General features: G+C 54.7%; 1 protein-coding gene across 1 annotated transcript in view; it reads left to right on the forward strand.

Moving 5' to 3' along the window:
• Window positions 1–18,913, forward strand: part of RNF220 (ring finger protein 220) — a 276,872-nt gene extending 257,959 nt beyond the window's left edge. Inside the window, exons 5-14 of the mRNA XM_010847891.1 lie at window positions 2,972–3,037; window positions 3,153–3,196; window positions 3,629–3,761; window positions 11,826–11,922; window positions 12,128–12,214; window positions 12,353–12,408; window positions 12,524–12,602; window positions 16,853–16,961; window positions 17,108–17,182; window positions 17,935–18,913. Coding sequence (XP_010846193.1) covers window positions 2,972–3,037; window positions 3,153–3,196; window positions 3,629–3,761; window positions 11,826–11,922; window positions 12,128–12,214; window positions 12,353–12,408; window positions 12,524–12,602; window positions 16,853–16,961; window positions 17,108–17,182; window positions 17,935–18,006 — 818 coding nt within the window. The 3' untranslated portion in view covers window positions 18,007–18,913. The remainder of the gene's footprint in view (window positions 1–2,971; window positions 3,038–3,152; window positions 3,197–3,628; window positions 3,762–11,825; window positions 11,923–12,127; window positions 12,215–12,352; window positions 12,409–12,523; window positions 12,603–16,852; window positions 16,962–17,107; window positions 17,183–17,934) is intronic.
• Window positions 18,914–21,459: the final 2,546 nt, after the last annotated feature.

Genomic DNA, 21,459 nt, shown 5'->3' on the forward strand with positions numbered 1-21,459 from the left:
TCTCTTCAACGTTAGGGCCCGTTGGTTTCCTCGCAATCACAGCGCCTCAGTATGTGCCGACTGAGGCTGCCGCCCTCAGTTTCCCCATCTGTTTAATGGAGGTGATTGTTGCCAGCTCTTGCGTGAGCCTCTCTAGGCCTTGAAGAACCCTGGGGGGCAATAAGTGGCAGAGAATGAGGAACAAGCCACACAATTCCACTTGGGAGCTCCGCTTTGAATTTGCAAACTGCTGGGACCTCACTGTACAAGCCGGCAGGGCGCTGAGAATGTTTTTCTTCCAGTTTTTAATCAGTGCCCAGTCGTGTGAATACAGCCTCTCTGCTGAGACTTGACAATGCAGTGAGATCTGGAGTTCCCACGGCAACAGGAACTAACTCATCCCAGGGCTCTTTGAGTTATCAGTCAGCCCACATTTCACAAAGGTGATCAGCGTGGGCTCAACAGCTCTTAGAGGCCTTGTCTGAAAGCACGCTGCGTATGCACTACCTGGCAGCCGCCCCCCCCCCCCCTTTTTGGATTCAAACCTCTGGAGCATTCCTGTTTGCTGAACAAACTGGATGATCTAGTTTTTTGTGCTGACTAGGGTGTGGTATATCTGGGGGTTGGCAGTAAGGGGCTTGGGGGTCTCTGGACCAGCTGGTAAGGCCATCGATGTTCAAGATCCCCAGTTCCTGCCACTTGGTTTCTGCTGCCAGGCTGAGCCCCAGATTGGGAAAAGGAGAGCATTTATCATAGGCCAGCCCCATGTTAAGCGTCTTTATCATAACTGAGAGGGAGTGTTAACACTCGTTTTGTAGATGAGGAAACTGAGGCTGGGACAGGTGAAGTGGTTTTTTGAAAACCACACAGCTGGGATATAGCCGAGCCATGGTTTGAACCGGTTAACCCACTCTAGTATTCTTGCCTGGAGAATTCCATGGACAGAGGAACCTGATGGATTATATTATAGTGCATGGGGTTGCAAAGAGTCGGACAGACTGAGCGATAAACACACACCTACCTCCAAAGCCTGTGCTGCTTGGACCATGCCATGCTGCCTCCTTGGCAATACTTTGACTTTTCCTGATAGTGGAAGCTTCCAGGTAGGGAACACACTTTTCCCTATCATGCTTTAGTAAGCTTAGTTCAGGACTTAGAAGATGGATGGCAAGAAAATAAGCAAACCTGCCTTGCTTATTTGAGAATTTCCAGGTGATGCCCAGTCCATCAGGGTGCTTTCCTGGGACCACAAGGAGTTTTCTGGCATGGGTGGCTTGGGCGAGCAACGCATCCAGTGTCCTAGTTTCCTTGACAGTCCTGTGAGATTCACCTCTTTATTCAATTTATCAGTGTCTCTCATCGTCTCCTTCTTACCAGAGAGGCATTCCCTCCGGCTCTAGGCAGGTTAGGGGATGCACCTTTGTACCGGAGCATGGCTCCATACAGCCTTCTCGAACTCTCAGGGTCACTTGCTCAATGCCTTTCTGATACCTGGCATCCCTTCTCCACCCCAGCCCTGGCTCTAGAGTGTCAAGGTGGATTGAGCCTGAGATGCCAAGGGTTAGGGCAGTCAAGGTGCAAGAGTCTAGATCTTTGTCCACAAAATCAAGTGGGCACCAGAACATGGTCACACCTGTAGTGAGAGCAGCGGAAACAGAGGAGATGGGCCAGGCTGCAGGCCAAGGCTTCCCAAACTCCATGCTCAGTCCTTGTGAGATGGTGGCTTTCCTGTTGATTTGGCTCTTTCTAGGGCTGCTCTATTCTGGAGTAACTCCCTGCTTCAGGCCCTCAACAGGCAGGAGCTGGGGTTCCAAGTGCTCCCCTAGCACATTCACAGGATCCGTCTTTGTTGATACTGATCAGCTGGGGGCACTCTTGGGACAAGAGAGCCTTTGAAGCTATGGAGTAAGGCATGGTTTCCTCTCCTGCCTTTGCCACTTTTTAGCTACCTGGGCGACTGCCTGATTGAGCTTTAAGTATCTTTATCTGGAAAAATGCTTAATACAACCTGGTTTCCAGATATAGAATAAAATGAGCTTCCTTGTGTAAGGCAGTTAAATCTTACACACAGCTGAAGCTCTAAATTGTAACTTATCAACTGTCACCTGCATCACTGTTCACCAGTGTCTCACTCCCTAGCCTGCATTGATGAGCCTTCCACTAGGATCAGTATCCACGAGAAAGTTCTTTCTGGTCTTGCAGTGGGGAACCCTTCCTTCCTTGGCTGGCTCCACCCCCGCCCTAATCAGTCTGGTCTCCAAGGGGCTAGCTCTGCATCAAGGGAGGAGATAGAGGGAACAGAGTCCCTTGTTTTGACCCCTTCCTGCTTCAGTGACAGGAGGGCTGCAGAGAGGGATTAGTGAGCTAATTAGAAATGATTGCATCTCTCAGCATTAATTAGCAGTGCTGTGGGCTTGCAGTGTGCACTTTGGAATTGAGCCCCCTGTGGGACAGCATGGCAGGCAGCCCTCTGCCTCGGGGGCCTGCCAGCCCCTCTTCACTGATTAGAAATGATGGAACAGGTTCGGGTAGGCACGGTAAGGGCTACCCTCTCAGGATATTCTGGACTCTCTGACTAGACCCGCTGTACCTTTATGACTGGGCCTCGATCTCCTCTTCTGTAAAATGGGACCAGCGGACCTGAGAAAAATCCTCCCTGGGGTGATTCTATATAGGAGACTGAGGGCTGTACCTCGGGCCTGCTGGCCCAGGAACAAAATGGTTTTAACTGATAAGTGAACAGCTGGCCAAATCAGGCCCCTGGAGAGACCTTGGATTCTAGCCAAGAGGTGATCTCTAAAGTTGTGTGTCTTGACTCTAAAAAAGCCTGCGTTCTTGGCCTTCTGGGGAGATACCTAGTAAGTGCCAAGGGGAGCATCTTTGCTCACTGGACTCAGTTGAGCACCGCAGGTAGGCAGCTGTGGGTTGAGCTTGAGCCATCTGTGGCCAAAGAGTGGACACTCGGCTGGCCTAGCACCAGTCTCCTCCCCAGGCACTTGTGGCAGGGCCCAGACCCCAGAGGAGCTGAAGGTGCCACGTAACGAGGGCGCGATTGGGCGTGAGCCAGAGGGCTAATGTCTGGGAGGAGGTCAGGATATCAGTCCCGCTGGGACCTTGGGAGCTCCAGTGACCGTCTGCCTGTTCTGTGCTTTGTTTTTGGTTTCTCCATGCAGCTCGGATTGGGAAAATGAAACGGAGGAAGCAAGATGAAGGGCAGGTATGTCCCCTGTGCAGCCGCCCCCTGGCAGGATCGGAGCAGGAGATGAGTAGGCATGTGGAGCATTGCCTTTCTAAGGTAGAGGGGCCATCACCACCTACCCCGCCCCCTTCCCCTGACACTAGCCGCTGACTGCCTCCAATCTCTGGGCTGTTGGGGTCTCCACGTGGTCTCAGCAGCTGCTTCTTCTCTGTTCTTTGCCCTCTTCCTTTGCTTTCACTCTCCCACTCCTCCCCTGGGGCTCCAGTGGAAAATTATTGGGAAAAAGCCCAGGTCTTTGATCTCTCAATTGGTTTACTTCCAAGGAGCCCTAGAGCCGGGGGCCTGTGGGGCACACTGCAGCTGGGGGCCTGGGCTGTGCCTTCCTCGCAGGCCCTGGGGAGCAGGTAGGGACGGCCTGGGACCCGCATGATCCTGCTCTGCTCTTCACAGAGGGAAGGCTCCTGCATGGCTGAGGACGATGCCGCGGACATCGAGCATGAGAACAGCAACCGCTTTGAGGAGTATGAGTGGTGCGGGCAGAAGCGGATACGGGCCACCACTCTCCTGGAAGGTGGTTTCCGAGGTACAAGCAGCCAACACCTAGGCAGTGGCACTGTGGCGGCCAGGCCTCTGCTGGGTAGCCATCTGTGGGAGCCAAGAGGCCAGGGCTGGTGGCTGGTCATCCATTCGGCCACGTGGGAACTGCTGCTGGCCGGGCTTCTTTGTGACCGTGCTGCCTGCCTGTGATGTGCATATTAAAATGGATGTATTTGGGTGGGGAAATGGAATTGTGAGGCTGCAAGCTAGGAGTGACGAGGGGGGCTCTCCGCCTCGGGTGATGCATTGAAGGTGACAGCCAAGCCGCGTTAGCACCTGCATAAAATATTAAAGGGACGGTTATGCATTTATCACTCCATCCCTCTTAAGGCTGATAAATGAGAATCCAGCAACCTGCTGTACACCTCCAGCACTGGGGGCCCCGAGGGCTTCCAGGCAAACACATTGGATTTTCTTCCTCCTCCTCCTCGGCCCCACGTCAGGGAAATCAGTTACAGAGGAGAGAGTGAGTTATGGCAAAATTTGACCTCCCATGAGCTTCATTGGTGAATCTAATTTTAGCTGTGATCCCATCCCTTCTCCCTGGGCGCCCTTTGCCCTGAAGCAAGAGGGGCCTATGCCCAGCTGCTCCTGCTTCCCTTGGGCTCGCTGCAGAGGGCTCTGCAGGGACCTCCCCAGCTCCACTGCCCACCTGGATCCTTGGAGACACATGGTTTGGCCCAATGGAAGTCCCCCACCTCCACCAGGTTAAATAGACTGGTAGGAACCCAAGATCCGTGTCCTCTTGTTGATGGTTCCTGCCTTGGGCAGGATGAAGGGGGAGCTGTCTTGCCTCCCAGCCTCTAGCTCATCGCTCTTCCTGTGCACAAGCACAGCTGGCACTGCAGCTTGTGGTCATTAAGTGAGCCAATCTGCTTCCCATCTGCCTCCAGTTCTCTGGGCAACACCCTTGGGAGTAGTGCTGTGTCTGGTCCCTTGGGAATATCGCGGCTGAGAGGAGGGTCTCTGCCTCACTGGGGCTACGCTTCTAGGGCTGGTGATGAGAAGTGGTCCCTACAGTGCCGTCCAGGGCAGACTGGCTACATGAAGAGGCCATAAGCCCAGGTGTGGCATTATGCCTCGGGTCTTCTCTCACATTGGCAAAATGTAAATGAGAAAGGTTAATCAGACCAAACTGAGGACTGAGCTAGAGAATGTCCATTTGCTATTTCCCTCTGGTCCTGTCCTAGAGTGTCTAGGCCCAAAGAGCCCCAAAGCCAGGGATCCTGTGACTGTACTCACAGGTTTCCCTGGCCAGTTCTGGGATCCCGCTCTGGGTTCGCTCTGTTGGTGGCTGCAGGTTTTCATGTCTTCCATTGCTGTGGCAACTTCTTGGTCAGGTTACTTGGCCCAGAACTGGACCTGATGGCTTCTGGGCTCCAGACAAGGCTTAGGAAGATGAAGCCGCATGGGGCCTGCGCATACGACCATGGATTTCCCAGGCCCTGGGACCTACTTGCAGAGTGGGTGTGAGGGGCTCTTCAGCCCTGGGCGGGTGTCAGTTTTCCCTGAGTGTTTACACGGTGAGGTTGTTCCTTTCAAGAATTCCTGAGAGGAGTTCAAAGCGGGGTTTTTCTTTGAGCGATTTGGAGAGCGAGAATGAGAGTGAGACTTGAAGAGGGAACAGGGGCCGGAGGTGCCTTTATCTGCAGAGAATTGCTCCGGCTTTCCTGATAGAAGCTGCTGCCGCCTCTTAAACAGCTTAGTGCAGTCAAAAGACAGACAGACTTGAAAGGCTGTTTTACAGCGAGATCAGCAGGGGCCACGAGGCAGAGAGCAGGGCGCAGTGGAGCGGAGGAGGCTGAGGCTCCTCGGTAGGGGGGTGCTATCAAAGGAGGCCCTGGATGATCCTGACCGCCTCTGCCCCTGAAACCTTGTCTGCAGAAGCTGGCCATCTGTCAGTCTACCCGTCTTGGCCAGGACCGAGAGGCCCCAACTCTTGGGGGGTTGGGTGTGGCCCCGCCAGGCGGCCTGGTGTCAGTGCAGCGCATTGATCGCCCGCCGGGCGGGCTGGGCCGCAAGCCGGGCAGCGCGTGCTTAATGTGATTGAAAGGCAGTTAAAATGGCGGTGACCTTTTCAGGAGGAATTAGATTGCCTGCCAAGACCGGTTAGAGGGAGTGATAACGCCGGTTGAAGAAGCTGCCCGGCCAACTTCAGAGAGAGGGAGCAGAGGCAAGATGAGCAGGCGAGCAGCGAGGCCCATTTAAGCCGCACTGTGCGTGCTGACAGAACAGAGATTGCTGTCCTTGTTAGATATGAAAGAATTGAAGAATTGCACATAAGTTCCTGTATCTGATCATCACCTGTTCCTCCTCCCAGACCAGGGCCCCTTAGTCATCCTCAGCATGTCTTCCCACCAGGCCCAATGGGGGCTGGTCTGGTGGAGCAGATGAGTTCCTTTGAATGTAATGTGCCGTGGAGCCAATGAACAAGCAGGGATTTTTGGTGGGACACTTGACTGAGGAGAATAGGCCTTGGAGATGGGACCTTTGATTACTGAGACCCTGAGAGGTCAGGCCTGGGAGGGCTTGGAGTTGGTATTATAGGACCCAATGAAGGATCAGACAGAACAGGTAAGGACTGGAATAGGTCCAGGTAGACGTGGATTTTCAAGAGCCTAAAAGAAGAGATACTGAAAGGTTTCAAGAGAGTGGTTTGAAAGAAATGTTTGTTTAGGAAGCGTGGTGGTCTTCTCAGTTCTAGGGGACACCCTGGGCTGTGTGCGTGAGCTGCGGGTTGTCCTCTCTGAACCTTGGGTTTGCTAGCCTGCTGGTGCTGTTTCTCCCCACTCAGTTATAATTGCATAAAGGGCGGTGCATAGACCATAGTGCTTCACCAACATCTCCCTAAAAGAGTTCAGCATTAGGCGGAGAAAAGACGCTCTTCAGACACCCCATGCCAGCCCTGGGCAGAGCAAGGGGCCTCTAGGTTGGGCCACAGTGGGAACCAATTATACAGCCCCTGGGGACAAAGGAGGTGTGTGACGAAGGAGCCCGGCTTTCCTCATTGCCTATCTCCAACTCCTGGTCTCGGACAAGAGACTTGTGATAGGAGCCTTGATCCTTCCCCTGTCTTGTTTGCCAGTGAATGTTCACTTAGCTGGATTAGGGGAGCCTGGAGCTCATTATCTCTGGGATGCACAGGCTGGAGAGAGGACATGGAACGGTTGGCTTCAGGTGACGTGACAGTGATGCAGTGGGCATTTGGGTAACAAGGTGGAGAGATTTCCCAGGAGGCGACAGGAAGTGGAAGGTGCTGCAGCTCAATCTTTGAGCCCTGGAAGGAAATGCGTCCCTGGAATCCAGCATTGAGCCCCTTTGAATCAAACAGGTAGAAGGGTAGAGACAGGGACGCTACTAAGAGAACCCGATGTCCAGGCCTCTATCCTGCCCCGATCTTCGCCTAGGGGTTGCATCTTACTTGAGTACTTGCCTTGGATTTAGACTGGCTCCATGTGGCCTGGAATGAGATGCCATGGAGAGGAAAGGGGGGGCAGCTGTGGTGCAGATCTGTTAACTGGCTGTTGCTTGGTAAAACTTCAATGCCAGATTGTGGGTCAAGGGGTTGAGAGATATTGTGAGTCCAGGGCCGGGAGAAATTGGCCTGGCCTTAGCTGCTGCCTCCTTCTGCATGTTGATTTCCTAAAGATGGGAGCCCCAGATTCTCAAAATGTCCCCCAGGGAGCCCTGCTACCTGGTACAGTCAGTGACAGGTGCTGGAACAGCCAACTGCCAGAGGCAGTCTTGGAATGGAGTGTGTCCAGGCTGCCGCTTTCTACCTCCTTACCACCCTGAGTTAGAGCTTGTTTGGTGGGAGGAGCAAGGAGCAGGGCACCTTCTGTCCCCTGTGGCAACTGACGGGGATTTAATCGCCTTTTGGAAACACAATTGTTAAGCCGGGACAGAGGGAGTACAGGGAGAAGGAGCAAGTATCAATGGTTTTAAACTGCGTCTGTCTCTCTGCGCCTCTCCTGACGTGAGGCAGTGAAACGCGTTATCGAGGAGGCCCGGAAAGTGGCTAAGTGCGTTTGACACACGCCAACTCCCTGCCTCCACACTGGATAATTGCATTGTCAACTGTTCAGCGAGGTGGCAGGTGACACTGCAGGCCGATTGATTGTCCCGCATCGCAGCTCCCCAGACTGTCAGCTCCCCAATCGATGGCGTTTACACAAGACACCGTAACTGCATCTGTAACTAATTCCAGTGTAAAACTCTCCGGAAGCTGCTGCTGCGCACCCCCCCTTCTCCCCTCCTCTGGAGAGCACGGGCCTCTGGAGGCCCCAGGACGCCTTTCTCCCTGGGCTTTGGTTTTGTTGGGAACAGCAGGTGAGGAAATCGATGGCTCCTTTTTTGTGGTTTCAAGTTCCAGGACGTTACTGCCCCTAGTCAGTGGGCATCTCCAGTTTCACAATCGATCATCTGATCAATTGATCAAATTAACGCTGATTTTTTTTTCCTTCTCTCTTTGCGATGACCCAAGAAGAAATGAGTTTATGAGAGATGGGTCATTTTTATAAAATTTAGGCTTTGCTTATCATTTATGAACTTAACCCTCTCCCTCTCTATTGCTAAGTATCCACTTGGAGGGAAGAGGTGTTTTTTGAACTGCCTGCCCTCCCTAGACCAGGCCCCCACTGCTGAGCATCACTGATCATCAGGGTTAGTCTGCCTGTGGACAGCACCCAGCCCTTCATGGGTCTGAGCCACAACAAGGGGACTCCCCGGTGACTGAAGAGTGTTCTGGGTCATCTTGCGGGGTCTGAAGGCAGTCCCTGCTCTGGATAGTAACAGCAGGCGTGGCAGCTTGCCTGTTACTCTGGAGCTTCACAGAGCGGGAGCCAGAGGCTTGGGAAGGCGTTCTCTGTGCCATCTTGCTTCTGAGTACTGGCTTGGGATATTCCAGCAGCTGAGAACATAAAATGACTATGGAGCCTTCTCAAAGTATGTGTGGGAGGGGGGCCGGTTGGCGGGGGCCCTGTCTGCATAAAATGGCTTTATGGCCGTTTCTTTTTATTATGATTCTGCCAGAAGTCAGCAAGTGACATTTCATTAAGAAAATAAAGTTTAATGTGCTGGGAAGGAGGTTGGAGTTGGCTGGGGCAGCACAGGAGTGAAATTGGCAGTGGCAGCCTGTTCTGAACACCTGAGGGGTAGGGAGAGGCTCCCAGCATCTGTCTGCTGGAGGGGGGGGTCAGGGTCAGAGTCAGCTGCTCTGGCCAAAGGCAGGCCTTTTCCTTGGCAAACAAGATGTGTCGTGCTCTCCATCCTGTCAGTGTGGTTGGAGAAGAAGGAGATTGTTGCCCACTTGAGAGATGGGGTCTGAGAGGTGAGGTTGTGGCCAGAGAGGTTTCTGCAGGCCACCAGCTGATCAGGCCTGGACCTGCCTCTGGCACAGGGCTCCCAGCACCTAACAGCAGCACCGTTGGCATTTAGCCATCACTGCTCGGGGGTGTTATGTGGCAGCTGTGGTGGGCTTGGCCAGCTCTGTGCTGGGTGATGCTTAGATCACAACTTAGGGTTTAATCTGGTGAGCAGCAGTGACAATACGTGGTCCTACATGTGACTTTGGAGTGTACAGGAGCCTGGGTGGGCACCACGGAAGGGGCCCCTTTGTAGAAATATCTAGGGAAGTCTCATCTGTACTCAGCACCTTGAGCGTAGGAATCAGATCAGGAAACAACGTCCTCAGTGTCAAGCCAAGCGGAGGATGAGTTCAATGAAGTTTGAGAGAATGGTGAAGCAAGTTCATTCAGGAAGTATTTAAAGAGCAACTACTATGTGCAGGTACCATGAATAAAAGGCATGATTGAGAAGAGTCAGACTTGCAGAATGAGCAGGAATGTGTTCTGTAGACCAAGAGGGAGACCTTTCTAGGCAGAGAGAACAGGAAGTACAAAGGCCTAGGGGCGTGAGAAAACACACAGGCCCTGGGAACCAAAATAGCTGTGTTCCACCAGACTACAGAGACCTGGTCCAGGCCTGGCAGGCAATGAGACTGCAGAGATAAAGACTTCCGGCCACTGGGCTGCTTTACGTGTGGAGAAGCCTGGACTTTTCCTGGCACCTTGGGAGTGCCTCGTTTTCTCAGGTTTGCCATGGGAGCCATACTGGGCTGAGGAGTGGTGCTAGGATTCTCGGCTTTGCTTCTCACTCACCCACAAGGCAGGGCTGGGCAGGGTCTGGCCAAGCCGGAAGATGTGAGGCTGACTGCTGAGCTGCGTGCACTTGGGGGAGGGGGGTTGGCAGGGCTCGAGGGGCGCAGGCTCTAAGTGAACCTGATGGCTACATTCTGATTGATGGCAGAGTTTGTCTCCCAAACTGTCAGAGGGTTTATAGAGGTGCCACTCACCCACAAGGTGGGAATTGCTTGTCAGGACACTTGGCTGTGAATAGGAGACAGAGCTGTAACTTGGTGTTTTCTCAGCTTAATGGCCCCGCTGCTGACCCGCCTGCTGCCTTGAGTTTGTTTGTGCCTCATGTGGAGGGCAGATGAGGACGGCGGGCAGGGGTGGGCCTGGGCAGCACCTGTTAGCTCTCTGTTTCCCTGGTGCTGCTTGCTTCTGGGACGGGTGGGCGCGTTGTGAGACCAGAAACCAGAGGCGTAGGATAGAGAAGGATCAGGAGAAAGTGCTTTTGAAACGGGCTTGAATGATGGAGAACATTCCAGATGGAGAGACAGCATGAGCCAGACAGACAGGGTGACATTGGAGGTGGAGTAAGTCTGTCCGTGTATGTGGGACTTGGGAGCGAAATGAGAGAAGGTGAAGAAGTGGGAGCATCCAGAGTGTAGCAAGTCTGGCTTAAGAGTAGGAATTGGTTGCGGGCACAGTGAGGAGCCGCAGGCAGTGTTGGAGCAGGGAAAAGAAGGGTCAGGACTCTATGGCGACAGGACGAAGCAATAGATGAGAGGCTTGGCAACCCACTACAAGCCTGTTGCCTTCGTGAATGTGTAAGACCCTGAAAGTGGAAGAATGGACAAGAAATTTCCGAGATCATTGAGCAGAACTCTGAGCTGCTTTGCATCGATGCCACTCACCCCAGATCCCGTCGCTTTCAGTCCTTTGTGTCCCCAGCAGGGATCCTGCACTGGCTCGTGCGATGTGGTCCGAGACCAGAACCACTGGGAGAAGGCAGGGGCAGGGAGGGAGAAGTTGCTTTGTGGTCCCTGGCCCCGGGCTATCAGGAAGGGTGGTTCTGGGAGTCCGAACACAAGGCAGGTGAGTGGGCCTGGGGCAGATTGAGCAGCTCAGCCTCTTGCATCACCACCACCCCTCCCACTACTGGCCCAGAGTCTGCCTGTTGCTGTGCCAGATACACCTTGCTGGGGTCACTGCCTGCCCCGCCCTCGGCCCTGCCTCCGCCTAGCCGGGTTGCCTCCGGGGACTGCTCTGAGAAGCAGGTGTGCATGCCTGTCCTCCCTCAGCTGTCCCTTCTTAATCCCTTTATAACTGCACTTGTCCAGGAATCTGGGCTGAGTGAGGTGGGGATGAATAATTAATGTCAGGCGCTTCAGACACCAAATATTTGAACAGCTGCCTGGTGTTTTTGCTGGCAAGGACCTGCCGGCCAAAATCAGGACATTGGCTGAGGGTTCCGCTGTATGGCTCTGACAGGCCTTTGCCAGCCTACTCTCCCCCGGGTAGACTTGCCAGGCTGGACCATGGGGCACGGGATGCCCAGGTCCTGGGTTGGGGTGGCCTTGTAGACCTGTCTGTGCTCTTCCTACTCTTCTTAGATGTGGAAGGCAGGTGGCCAGCAGGCCTAGACTAGGTGTCTCCTGAGGACTTGACATAATGTATGAATGGGCTGGTTTATGAGCAGAGACCACTTGGAGCAGCAGGCAGTGCAGGAAAGGCTAAGGTATGCAGAGTGAAAAAGAACTGTAATGTCAGAATCAAGAGCACCCAAGTGCTCTCTATTCCCCAAGCCCAAGTTTCTGCCAGGCCTTACCTAGCCCCAAACCTGACCCCTACCTTAGGGAACAGAAGGGGGATCCTTGGCCTTGTCTTGCTGGCCCCTGGCCCTCCTCACACCCTGCCTCCCACAGGCTCTGGCTTCGTCATGTGCAGCGGCAAGGAGAATCCGGACAGTGACGCTGACTTGGATGTGGATGGGGATGACACTCTGGAATACGGGAAGCCACAGTATCCTTGGGGCACTGCGGGACAAGGCGGGACTGGTGGGACAGGCCAAAGGGAATAAGGAAAGCCACAAGCACCTCCAGTCACTCATCCACCCCAAAACCCCCAGGGTCAGTGTCTCAGCTTGGGCCAGGGGCAGCCCTCCTGGGGATTCAACCCTCACGGCCCACCACAAACTAGGATCCATTATCCTTGACCACCTTGCCAGATACACGGAGGCGGATGTCATCCCCTGCACAGGCGAGGAGCCTGGCGAAGCCAAGGAGAGAGAGGCACTGCGGGGTGCAGTCCTAAAGCAAGTGTGGGCGACAGGGTTGGGCGGGTGGGAGAAAGGGAAGGGAGGCCCTGGGCGGGGGTCCACCCGGTGCCCGCCCTCCGGGCTGTCCTGCCTGCCTTCGGGGCTCACTTTGTCCTTCCTCTTTCCTTTCTCTAGTGGTGGCCCTCCTAGCACACGCATCACACCTGAGTTCTCTAAATGGGCCAGTGATGGTAAGTCCTGACCCAGGTTAGCAGGGGCCGAGGTGGGTGGTGAGTGATTCAAGCCCAATCTTTCACCTGTGCTGCCCATCTGGCCAGAGTGTGAGTCCCCTCTCTGTCCCTGCAGAGATGCCATCTACCAGCAACGGCGAGAGCAGCAAACAGGAGGCCATGCAGAAGACCTGCAAGAACAGCGACATTGAGAAGTGAGTGGCCCGAGGGAGACCAACCCCGGGGACCACAGCTCAGTGGGAGGGAGGGGGCCCTTCGCTAACAGGAAGGCCTGCTGCCCTGGCACACAGCTGGCAGTGGGGCCCAGCTGGTGCTGACCATGACTCTCTGAATTGATCACTAGGCCCCGGCCCCGGGAGCCTTGGTGGAGGGAGGAGCAGGCGGCCTGCCTGCTGCAGGGGCCTCCGCCCGGGGAATGTGATGTATGGCCGCCCAGCCCAGCCGGCACACTTGATTCATCTCCAGTTTCTGTTTCTTAATCGGGAGCTAAATTGGTTTCATTTTTCTTGTCCCGGGTGGCGCTTGCAGTGTGGGTTTTAGGCAGGAGTATTGGGTCTCATCACTTCTGGTAGGAGTTTTTGGCCCACATTCTCTGGCAGGGGAAAAGAAGATCGTTAGCACTTCCCCCAAGGTGGGGCCACGCCTGGCCTGGATCCCCAGGAGCCACCAGGATTTGAAAGCAGCAGCACACCTTACTGCCTTTCCAGAAGCCCAGGCAGCCCAGTCCTGGCCCCAGGAGGTGGCATTGTCCAGTTCTGGCTGCCTGGAGCTGCGCTGCTGTTGGCCATTGCCTAACTCCTCACACCTGCCCCTCCCTCCTCTGAAGGCTAGGTTGCCGGGGGTTAAAAGGCAACCTCTTCATTCCAGGGCCAGTGTTCCATCTTGCCTTCTGCCGGGAGAGTGGATTGCAGGCCAGTGCAGGGCCGGGTCGGCGGCCCAGGGTCACCTCCCATTTGTTTCCCTCCATTTTGTGTTGTCATAAATTCATTCCAGCCCGTTGTGGTTGATCAGTTTATCTCGGCCAGGGCCGCGAGTGCTGCTGGCATGATGTATGGGCCGCGGCGCAGGGCCCGGCTGCCCATGAATCACCGCAGCTGCTCCGTGTCAGCGCCGGAGCGGGCCGCACGGGTTTGGTGCAACCAGCTTGGGGGGAGAGGAATGACGTATGGATGTTTATTTAATAATTCTCTCCTACTCCAGCTGAGCGGGGCGGGCGGGGCTGTAAGGGGCGCCCACCCTCATCTGGAGGGGCTGCTCATAAATCAGAAAGACAAGATCATTAATCAGGGATGGCGCCGGAGGGGGAGGTGGGGGCCAGAGCCAGTGGCCATCCAGTGGTCCTACCCCACTGAGGGCTGGGGGAGCTGGGCTTTCTGTCCCACCTGTGTGAGCACGAGCACCAGTGGGCGGAGCCCTCGGGGATGAGCTGGAGGCGGGCTCAGTCATGTGCAGAGATCTCTGATGGGTCTGGCCCTTCAGTCCCCATGACGTCTCCCTTTCCCAGATATGTTATGGGTTCCCGTCCTGGATCTTTTTCACATCCAGGGGAAGGAGAAACACAGGCTGCATGGCTTCTTCCAAAGAAATTCTCCACCCCATGCCTTCAAGGGGCTCTGGAATAGCTCACAACCTCCCTGGATCGGGGGCCTGGAGGATTGGGTGTTTCACTAGAGCAAAGAGTAAAGGCCAGTTATGTGCTGAGCAGATCCACCATGGGGATGGAGTGGCCTTGGAGATGGGAGTGGGAAATGGCTCTTCTGGACTCATGGCTTTTGCCTTCCCAGCTCCAGCTCATTCTCTGGTTTAGGGTTTTCGAGTTAGTTTTCTACTCTGGGGTAGGCTGCCCCCAGTTCCAGGCCTTGGTTTCCCAATCATTGAAGTAACCACACAGGATCAGCCTGGTTCTTGGAGAGGAAGGAAGCACAGCTACCCATCCTTGTCTCCTTGTCAGGAACATACCAGCAATCCAGATGGGGGTGGCACATACAGCATTGGGCAAAATGCCAGGGGGAGGACTCAGCTGTGCAAGTGCGTGTGAAGAAGGAGAGTGTGGTAAAGGCTTTCCAGAGCTGGAAAGCTGAAGGGATGCTCCCAGGAAACCCACCAGTGCCAGAAGGAGTTGTAGTCAGAGCCTTCCTCAGGTTGCTTGGAGAGAGGCAAGGCAGAGAGAGCCATGGACTGCTGGAGTGATGGATCTGGAGCATCTCTGATACAGGGATACAGCCATCAGGGAGACCTGCTGGTGCCCCTTTAAGAGAGAACGGTCAGAGATCAGAGTTTGCCGCTGCCCATTAAGTGTTTCCCACCATCCTCCACATGCCCCCTGTTACACCTATGCCCAGCAGGGACAGACTGCCTGGAAGCTTTCAGGCTTTCTGGCCCCACTGCCCCCCAAGGCTGGCAAGACAGACCACCCCCTAGGAGATGGCCCTAGCACACACACCGCCCTTGTGATTCTACCTCAGCTGACTGAATACACCTTCTAAACCTTAGCTCTTACCCTTTACAGCCCTCCTCCAATATCCTCAACTTCTTCCTGCAAATCGAGTGTAAGATAAACTTCCCTTTCTGATTGTGGCATCTGGGGTTGTCTTGGACACTGGGTTCCGTGTAGCAACCTTCTGCTTGTCCACAAGTGAGCCTTCCAGGCAGATGGGGCCAGGGGCCCTTGCCCTTGGTTCCCACTGTTTTCTCAGCCTGGAGGCCTATCTCCTGGTTGTAGCCAGTGTAGAGTAACAGCTATTCACACTGTTACTGGTTGATTCCAGAATCAGTCTGCCGGGGTTTGAATCCCATCTCCCCTACTCTGCGTGAACCTTGGGTAGTCTACTATGTTTCTGTGCTTTTGTTTTTGTTGAGTTGTGTCCGACTCTGCATCCCATGGACTCTAGCATGCCGGACTCCTCTGTCCTGTACTGTCTTCCAGACCATGGCCATTGAGTCAGTGATGCTATCTAAAAGTCTCTGCCTCCCCTTTCTCCTTTTGCTTTAGTCTTTCCCAGTGTTCCTTCATATATAAAATGGGAGCATTAGGATCTCCCCATGGAGTTTTTGTGAGGTGTAAATAAGATAATAATTTTTAATCTCTCAGTAAAATTCTTGGCATTTAGTAAGTGTTTAATAAATTTTAGCTCTTTTATTTGTATTATGTCATTATTCCCTGAAGCTCATCTCCAGTACCATCTTTTCTACTCCTCCAGGAAACATTCCTCCCCCTCTGAGCTCCTCTGGGTTCTGTTGACTTGTTTTAGGAGTGGTGGGAAAGATCACTCCTTAGAATTGTCTGAGCTGTTCCCTGTTCAGTATTGTAGCTCAGAGAGTTCAGGAAGTTGCAGGGCTTGTGCAGGGATTGGACAACAGGTGAGGACCACCAGGACATCTGACATGCCAAGGAAGAAACAGCTAGGAGCCGTTGATGTAGGCTAGGCCTCCAGCCCAGGGACCTAGATTATGTGGGCCTCCTCAGATCCCCGTCTCTCAGTCTCCCTGGGGGTTAGACCAGCTGTTTCTTTAGCAGGTGTTTACTTATACTCCCCTGCCTGGAGTGGGGCTGATGTCCAGAGTCAGCATTGGTGGAGTGATCATCTTGCCCTCAGGGAAGCGAGTCTGGCAGAGGAGACAGGCATTTGCAGTTGTACCGCTGTAGTGAAGTCCAGCACAGGGGCTAGAAGAGCACAAAATGGGGAGCCCCACCAATGGTACTGGCCGAGGCTTGGAAAATGTTTCTGGGAGGAGGTGGGAGCTAGGCCTGAATGATGAGATGGAACTAGAGAGTTAGGAGGTAGGGTGACCCAGAAGAAGCAGAAAGTACTTGAGAAGCCAATGGAGTGAAAAATGGTGGAGCATGTGGAAGAACTCTGGCATTGGACGTGGATGGAACGCAAAGCATGTGGCAGGGCGCTGAGGCGTGGCTGGTGGGGGCAGGCCAAAGAGGCCCTCGTAAGCTTGTAGGAGTTTGCTAGAGCTTTACTCTGAGGTGGATGCTGAAATGTTGGAAATGTCAGTAGAAGCGGTCGGTCTTGCAGAATTGGAGGTGCCAGAAAGATGGGGACTGGAGGCAGAGGGACCATCCAGGTTGGTGTAACGCAGTCATGAGCACTCAACTAGGGGTGGCAGCGTGGAAAGGAGTGGATGCCAAGGATGCGAGGAGCTGGATGTCAGGGGTGACTGGGAATGAGGAGTTTCGAGAATGGTTCCCAGGTGTCTGGTTTAGAAATTCACCAGGATGGAGGTGCAGGAGCGAGGCGGGTGAGGGGCGCAGGTCTGGAATGTGGAGTTTGTGGATCTAGGATGTGAGTGATGTGAGTGATCTAGGGATCGGGGAGCAGGGAGGTCTAAGAGACATGGGTACATGTGGTTCTGGAGTCCAAGGAAGGTGTGGGCTGGAGGTTCAAATTAGAGATGCCAGCCTGCTGCCTGCGCAACTGTGCCATCCTCCTTACAGAATCACCGAAGATTCAGCTGTGACTACGTTTGAGGCCCTGAAAGCTCGGGTCAGGGAACTTGAACGGCAGCTATCTCGTGGGGACCGTTACAAATGCCTCATCTGCATGGTGAGAGGAAGGGAACCTCGCGTGTCCCTGCTTGGGCCTCAGTGCTCCCTGGGGGTTGGAGAGGGTCTCTGCCCCGTGAGCTGGGCCCTTCAGAGGGTGGGACACCTCAGAGTGACCCCTCCCTTCTCTGCCCATCTTCTCCCTAGGACTCATACTCGATGCCCCTGACATCCATCCAGTGTTGGCATGTGCACTGTGAGGAGTGCTGGCTACGGACCCTGGTGAAGTGGTCTGGGGGTTGGGAGTGGGTAGCCTTTTGGGGTTACTGCCCAGATGTCCATGCTTATGCTTGAGCCTGCCTGGGGGGTTGGAAGAGCAAGGAGCAGGCGGAGCAGAAGCACAGACCACAGCCTGAATCCAGGATATTCATCCCCCAGCTCATGAGCCTCTCCCCTCCCCCACACCAGGTTTATCCAGTTCTCCCCAGCCATGGGGTCTCTGCTCCCTTCCCCAGCCCCCACCCTGGAGGGCCCCGTGTTACACATAGCAGTGAGATCCCCAGTCAGGAGGAGGCTGGGTGTGGGTAAGCAGGACCAGGGCCTCAGCCCCTCCCCCTCCCATTACTAAGCTCCTTCTGCTCCTGCCCCTGTTCTTCACTCAGGAGCAGCCATTAAAATGTCGCCCGGAGACAGCAATAAAAGGCCCGGACGTGGGCTCTGTGTCCTGATCAAAGGCCGCGTGTAATCTCGTTAGGGCCGCGGCAGCCACAGCTGGACCCAGCCTTGTTCTCATTACCGGGGCTCCCGCTGCGGGCCTAGCCAGGCGGTTTGATCCTGGCATCCCCCCAACACAGGAGCGTGCCTGCCTGCTCACAGAGGCTGCCCAGGTCTCCCCAGCCTTCGCGGACAGGACCAGTCCAAAGTCCCGGCACACACGGGTGCAGGGAGACATGGCTGCAGGCCTGGGTGCACACGATCAAATATGTGGCCGGGGTTTAACCAGAGGGCCTGCCCCCGCCCCCTTCTCCCTGCAGGGCGCCAAGAAGCTCTGCCCCCAGTGCAACACCATCACAGCGCCTGGAGACCTGCGGAGAATCTACTTGTGAGCCGGCCACCCCAAGCAGGCCTTGCCTCAAGCGCCCAGCCTGCCCCGCCTGCGACGAGACGCCCCCTTGTACATACTTGCACACAGGTTCCCCATGTACATACATGCACACACACGAACACGCACACACGCACACAGAGGACTCTGGAGCCAGAATGGAGGCTGAGGCCCAGGCCCTGCCTGCTGGCTCCCACCAAGACTGGGGACCGTACCTGTTCTGGGTTCTGTTCCCAGGGTGGGGCAGGGAGGTGGGGGTGGGGGGAGTATTGTCAAGCAAGGCTCCTGAGATCCAGCCCCCAGACGGACAGACATGCAAACACCAGACTGAAGCACATGTAATATAGACTGTGTATGTTTACAATGTTGTGTATAAATGGGACAGCTCCCCGCCCTCTGCCCTTTCTCCTTCCCTCTGGTTGTATGATTTTCTTTTTGTTAAGAAGGCCTGGAGGCAGCGCCTCCTTGAGGGCTGGCTGGGGGCTCGGCCCATCCGCCTCGGGTGCCTGCCTCACCCCTCCCCGGTCCCTTCCCTCTCCCATGTGCTCGCTGTTCAGTGGTGTATATTTCTTCTCCCAGACGTGGGGCATGTGCCCCAAGGGAAGTGATCCTCTCCTTAGTCTTAGCTCCTGGGGCTCTTGGTAAGGAGTTGGGGGAGGGGGGAGGCACAGGCGTGGGAACCGAGCTGAAGCAGGGGCTAAGACTGGGCTGGACAAGTGTGCTTCTGGCTCCCCAGCCTTCCACAGAGAACCTTTCCTGGGATTAGAGCTGCTCTTCCTGGGAAAAGTGTGGTCTCCCCTGCCCTCCTGTGGGCCCCATGGTGTGATGCTGTGTCTGTATATTCTATACAAAGGTACTTGTCCTTTCCCTTTGTAAACTACATTGACATGGATTAAACCAGTATAAACAGCTGCTGTTTCTGTGTATGTGTACAGGGAGGGGAAGATGATGGGGTGGTAGGAACACAGGCAGTTAAGGGGTTAATTCCTGGCAGCCATGTGGGGAAAAGGACTTGGCTATGGCTTTGTAAAGCAGTGTGGGGTCAGTCTGCTCAGGGGCCCTGGAGCTCTTGTCGAGTGGGGGGGTGGGGCCAGGACCTGGACTCCTGACTATTGATGGGTAGGGGCTCCAGGTTAATTCCTTATCGATGCAGAATCGTCAGCTCATTAATCACAGGAGAGGTCAGAGCTTGGGGGTACCGAGGGGATGCAAGCTCTATCCCCTGGTCTAGGGCTGGAACAGGCTGTAAGCTCAAGTGAAAACATAATCCCCAAACCTCTGTGTCTTTCTAGTTCTTTGAAGTGATCCAGGGACCAAAGTCACCATCTTAGTCCCCTGTGGCGGCGTCTGCTCTCCATTCTAGTGACCACTACCTGCTATAGCTACTGCACAGATAAACGAGCAATAAGAACCCCCTTTATCCAAGGTGGACCCTCAAATCAGGAAACTGAGGCTGGGCAGCCACCACTTGAGATGGAGCTTGGTCAAGCGGTGATACTCACGGCTGACCAGTACTAGGGAGTGAGCAACTGTCTGGGTGCTTGGGCAGGTGCTCAAAGCTGCAGAGGAGGTCTTGGCCACCACAGAAAGCTTGTTTTGACAGAAGATTCTGCTAAAATTCAACACCCCAGAGTATCTTCATGACTCCAGACGCCTTTCCTTCACATGTTCTCACACACACCAGACCCCGCCTCCCAAATCTTAGACACACCCATCTCCTCTCGGATGCGTAGTGAATACGACAGAATCAGGTCCAGTTGCCAGTTCCTGTCCACCTGTGCACCCAGATGACAAATCACCCTGGTTGGAGTCCCGTGAAGGCCCTTCACAGCTCCAGGCCCAGCTTGATGGCACCAAATATTCTGAAAGCAAGGATCCTGGGGCCCAAGACTAGGAAAATATGTGGCCTGAGCAGAGCAGCTCCAGTGACGGTTGAGGGTTTAGAAGAGAAGTGGACAATGCCCAGTTCCCATCAGGCTGGCTCCTATCGGATCTCTACTCTCCCCTCTCCCTGCCTTGGACTCAGTAGGTCCTTGATGGCTGGTTACTTTCACCCCCGGGGGCCAAATGCTGTCTAATAGAAGACATTAACCCAGAGTGAGGGCATGAAACCTGCCCTGCTGTGGGATCCTTGAGTTCCATCTCATGGCACAGGCAGCACTGCCACCTGTTGGCCATGGCTAGGAATGCAGCCACACAGAGTAGGAACAGGCTGCAGCAGTTGAGGGGCCATCCCAGAGGGTTGAGGCCATGCAGGGAGAGCTGAGCTCTGGAGACAGAAGGTGCATCAGCCCCAAGACTATCAAGGGTCAGCTCCCACCCAGAGCTCTTCCAGCCATCTCCTTCACTGACTCAAACTTTCAAAGCCCATCCCTGCCCCCCAAGTCCCTTGATCACCACAGTGTGCTAAGTCACTTCAGTCGTGTCTGACTCTTTGTGACCCTATGGACTGTAGCCCACCAGGCTCCTCTGTCCATGGGATTCTCCAGGCAAGAATACTAAAGTGGGTTGCCATGCCCTCCTCTAGGGGATCTTCCCGACCCAGGGATGAAACCTGCGCCTCATGTCTCCTGCTTTGGCAGGCGGGTTCTTTACTACCAGCGCCACCTGGGAAGGGATCACCACAGTAAGCTCAATCAATCAACACATATTTATTGAATGCCTACTATGTGCCAGTATTGTGCAGCAGTGACTGATAGGATGATAGATGATACAGAATTCTAAGGCTGAAGCCACTACTTCTGTCTACAGAGGATCCAAGTGGGTCTCCCTCAAGGAGATGAAGGCCAATGGTTCTGGTCTTCAGGACTCCTGACTCAGCTTGTCCCAGCTCCCATCTGGTGCTGCTATCTTCCTGCTCCCCACACCGTCTGCCCACTCCACACACATCTTGCAACTTCCCTGGGTCCAGTGGCTTCCTGGCAAAGTGTAGTAGATCCTGGACAGAGCCCCCCACCTGTCAGCTCCCCATATGGCTTCCACCTCAGACTCCCTGGCAATGAGAAGCCTGAGTGAACTGCCAAGTGGGATCCTAGGGGATGGTGCTCCGGGCTTGGGGGGGCTTTACCTGCCCTTCCAGGTCCTGGGAGCACAGATCACAGCCCCTGCCCCAGCCTTCCCCTACCTTCTGACACCTCCCCGCAAAGCTCACCTTCCATTCAAGGAATCAAAGATCAATGTTGGGGCTCAGCCTCACCCCACCCCCAGCTTTATTAACCCTTCACAGTCTAAATGCCACAGGAATCAGCAGCCTGACTGCTGCACTTAGCAAACACAAGCGCAGCAAGGCTCCTGCAGAGACCTGCACAGGCACTACTGCCCCCAGGATCCTGGGGTCAACAGACGGACACGGCCCCCCAGGACAGAGGCCCATGGGAATTCTCTACCTGGAGGACCACAAAGACCCCGAGAGCTGCAGGGAGCTGTACCGGTAGAGGACCCCACCCATGGACGTAGG

The sequence above is a fragment of the Bison bison genome, unplaced genomic scaffold, assembly GCF_000754665.1.
Source record: "Bison bison bison isolate TAMUID 2011002044 unplaced genomic scaffold, Bison_UMD1.0 scf7180017864256, whole genome shotgun sequence".
NCBI lineage: Eukaryota > Metazoa > Chordata > Mammalia > Artiodactyla > Bovidae > Bison > Bison bison.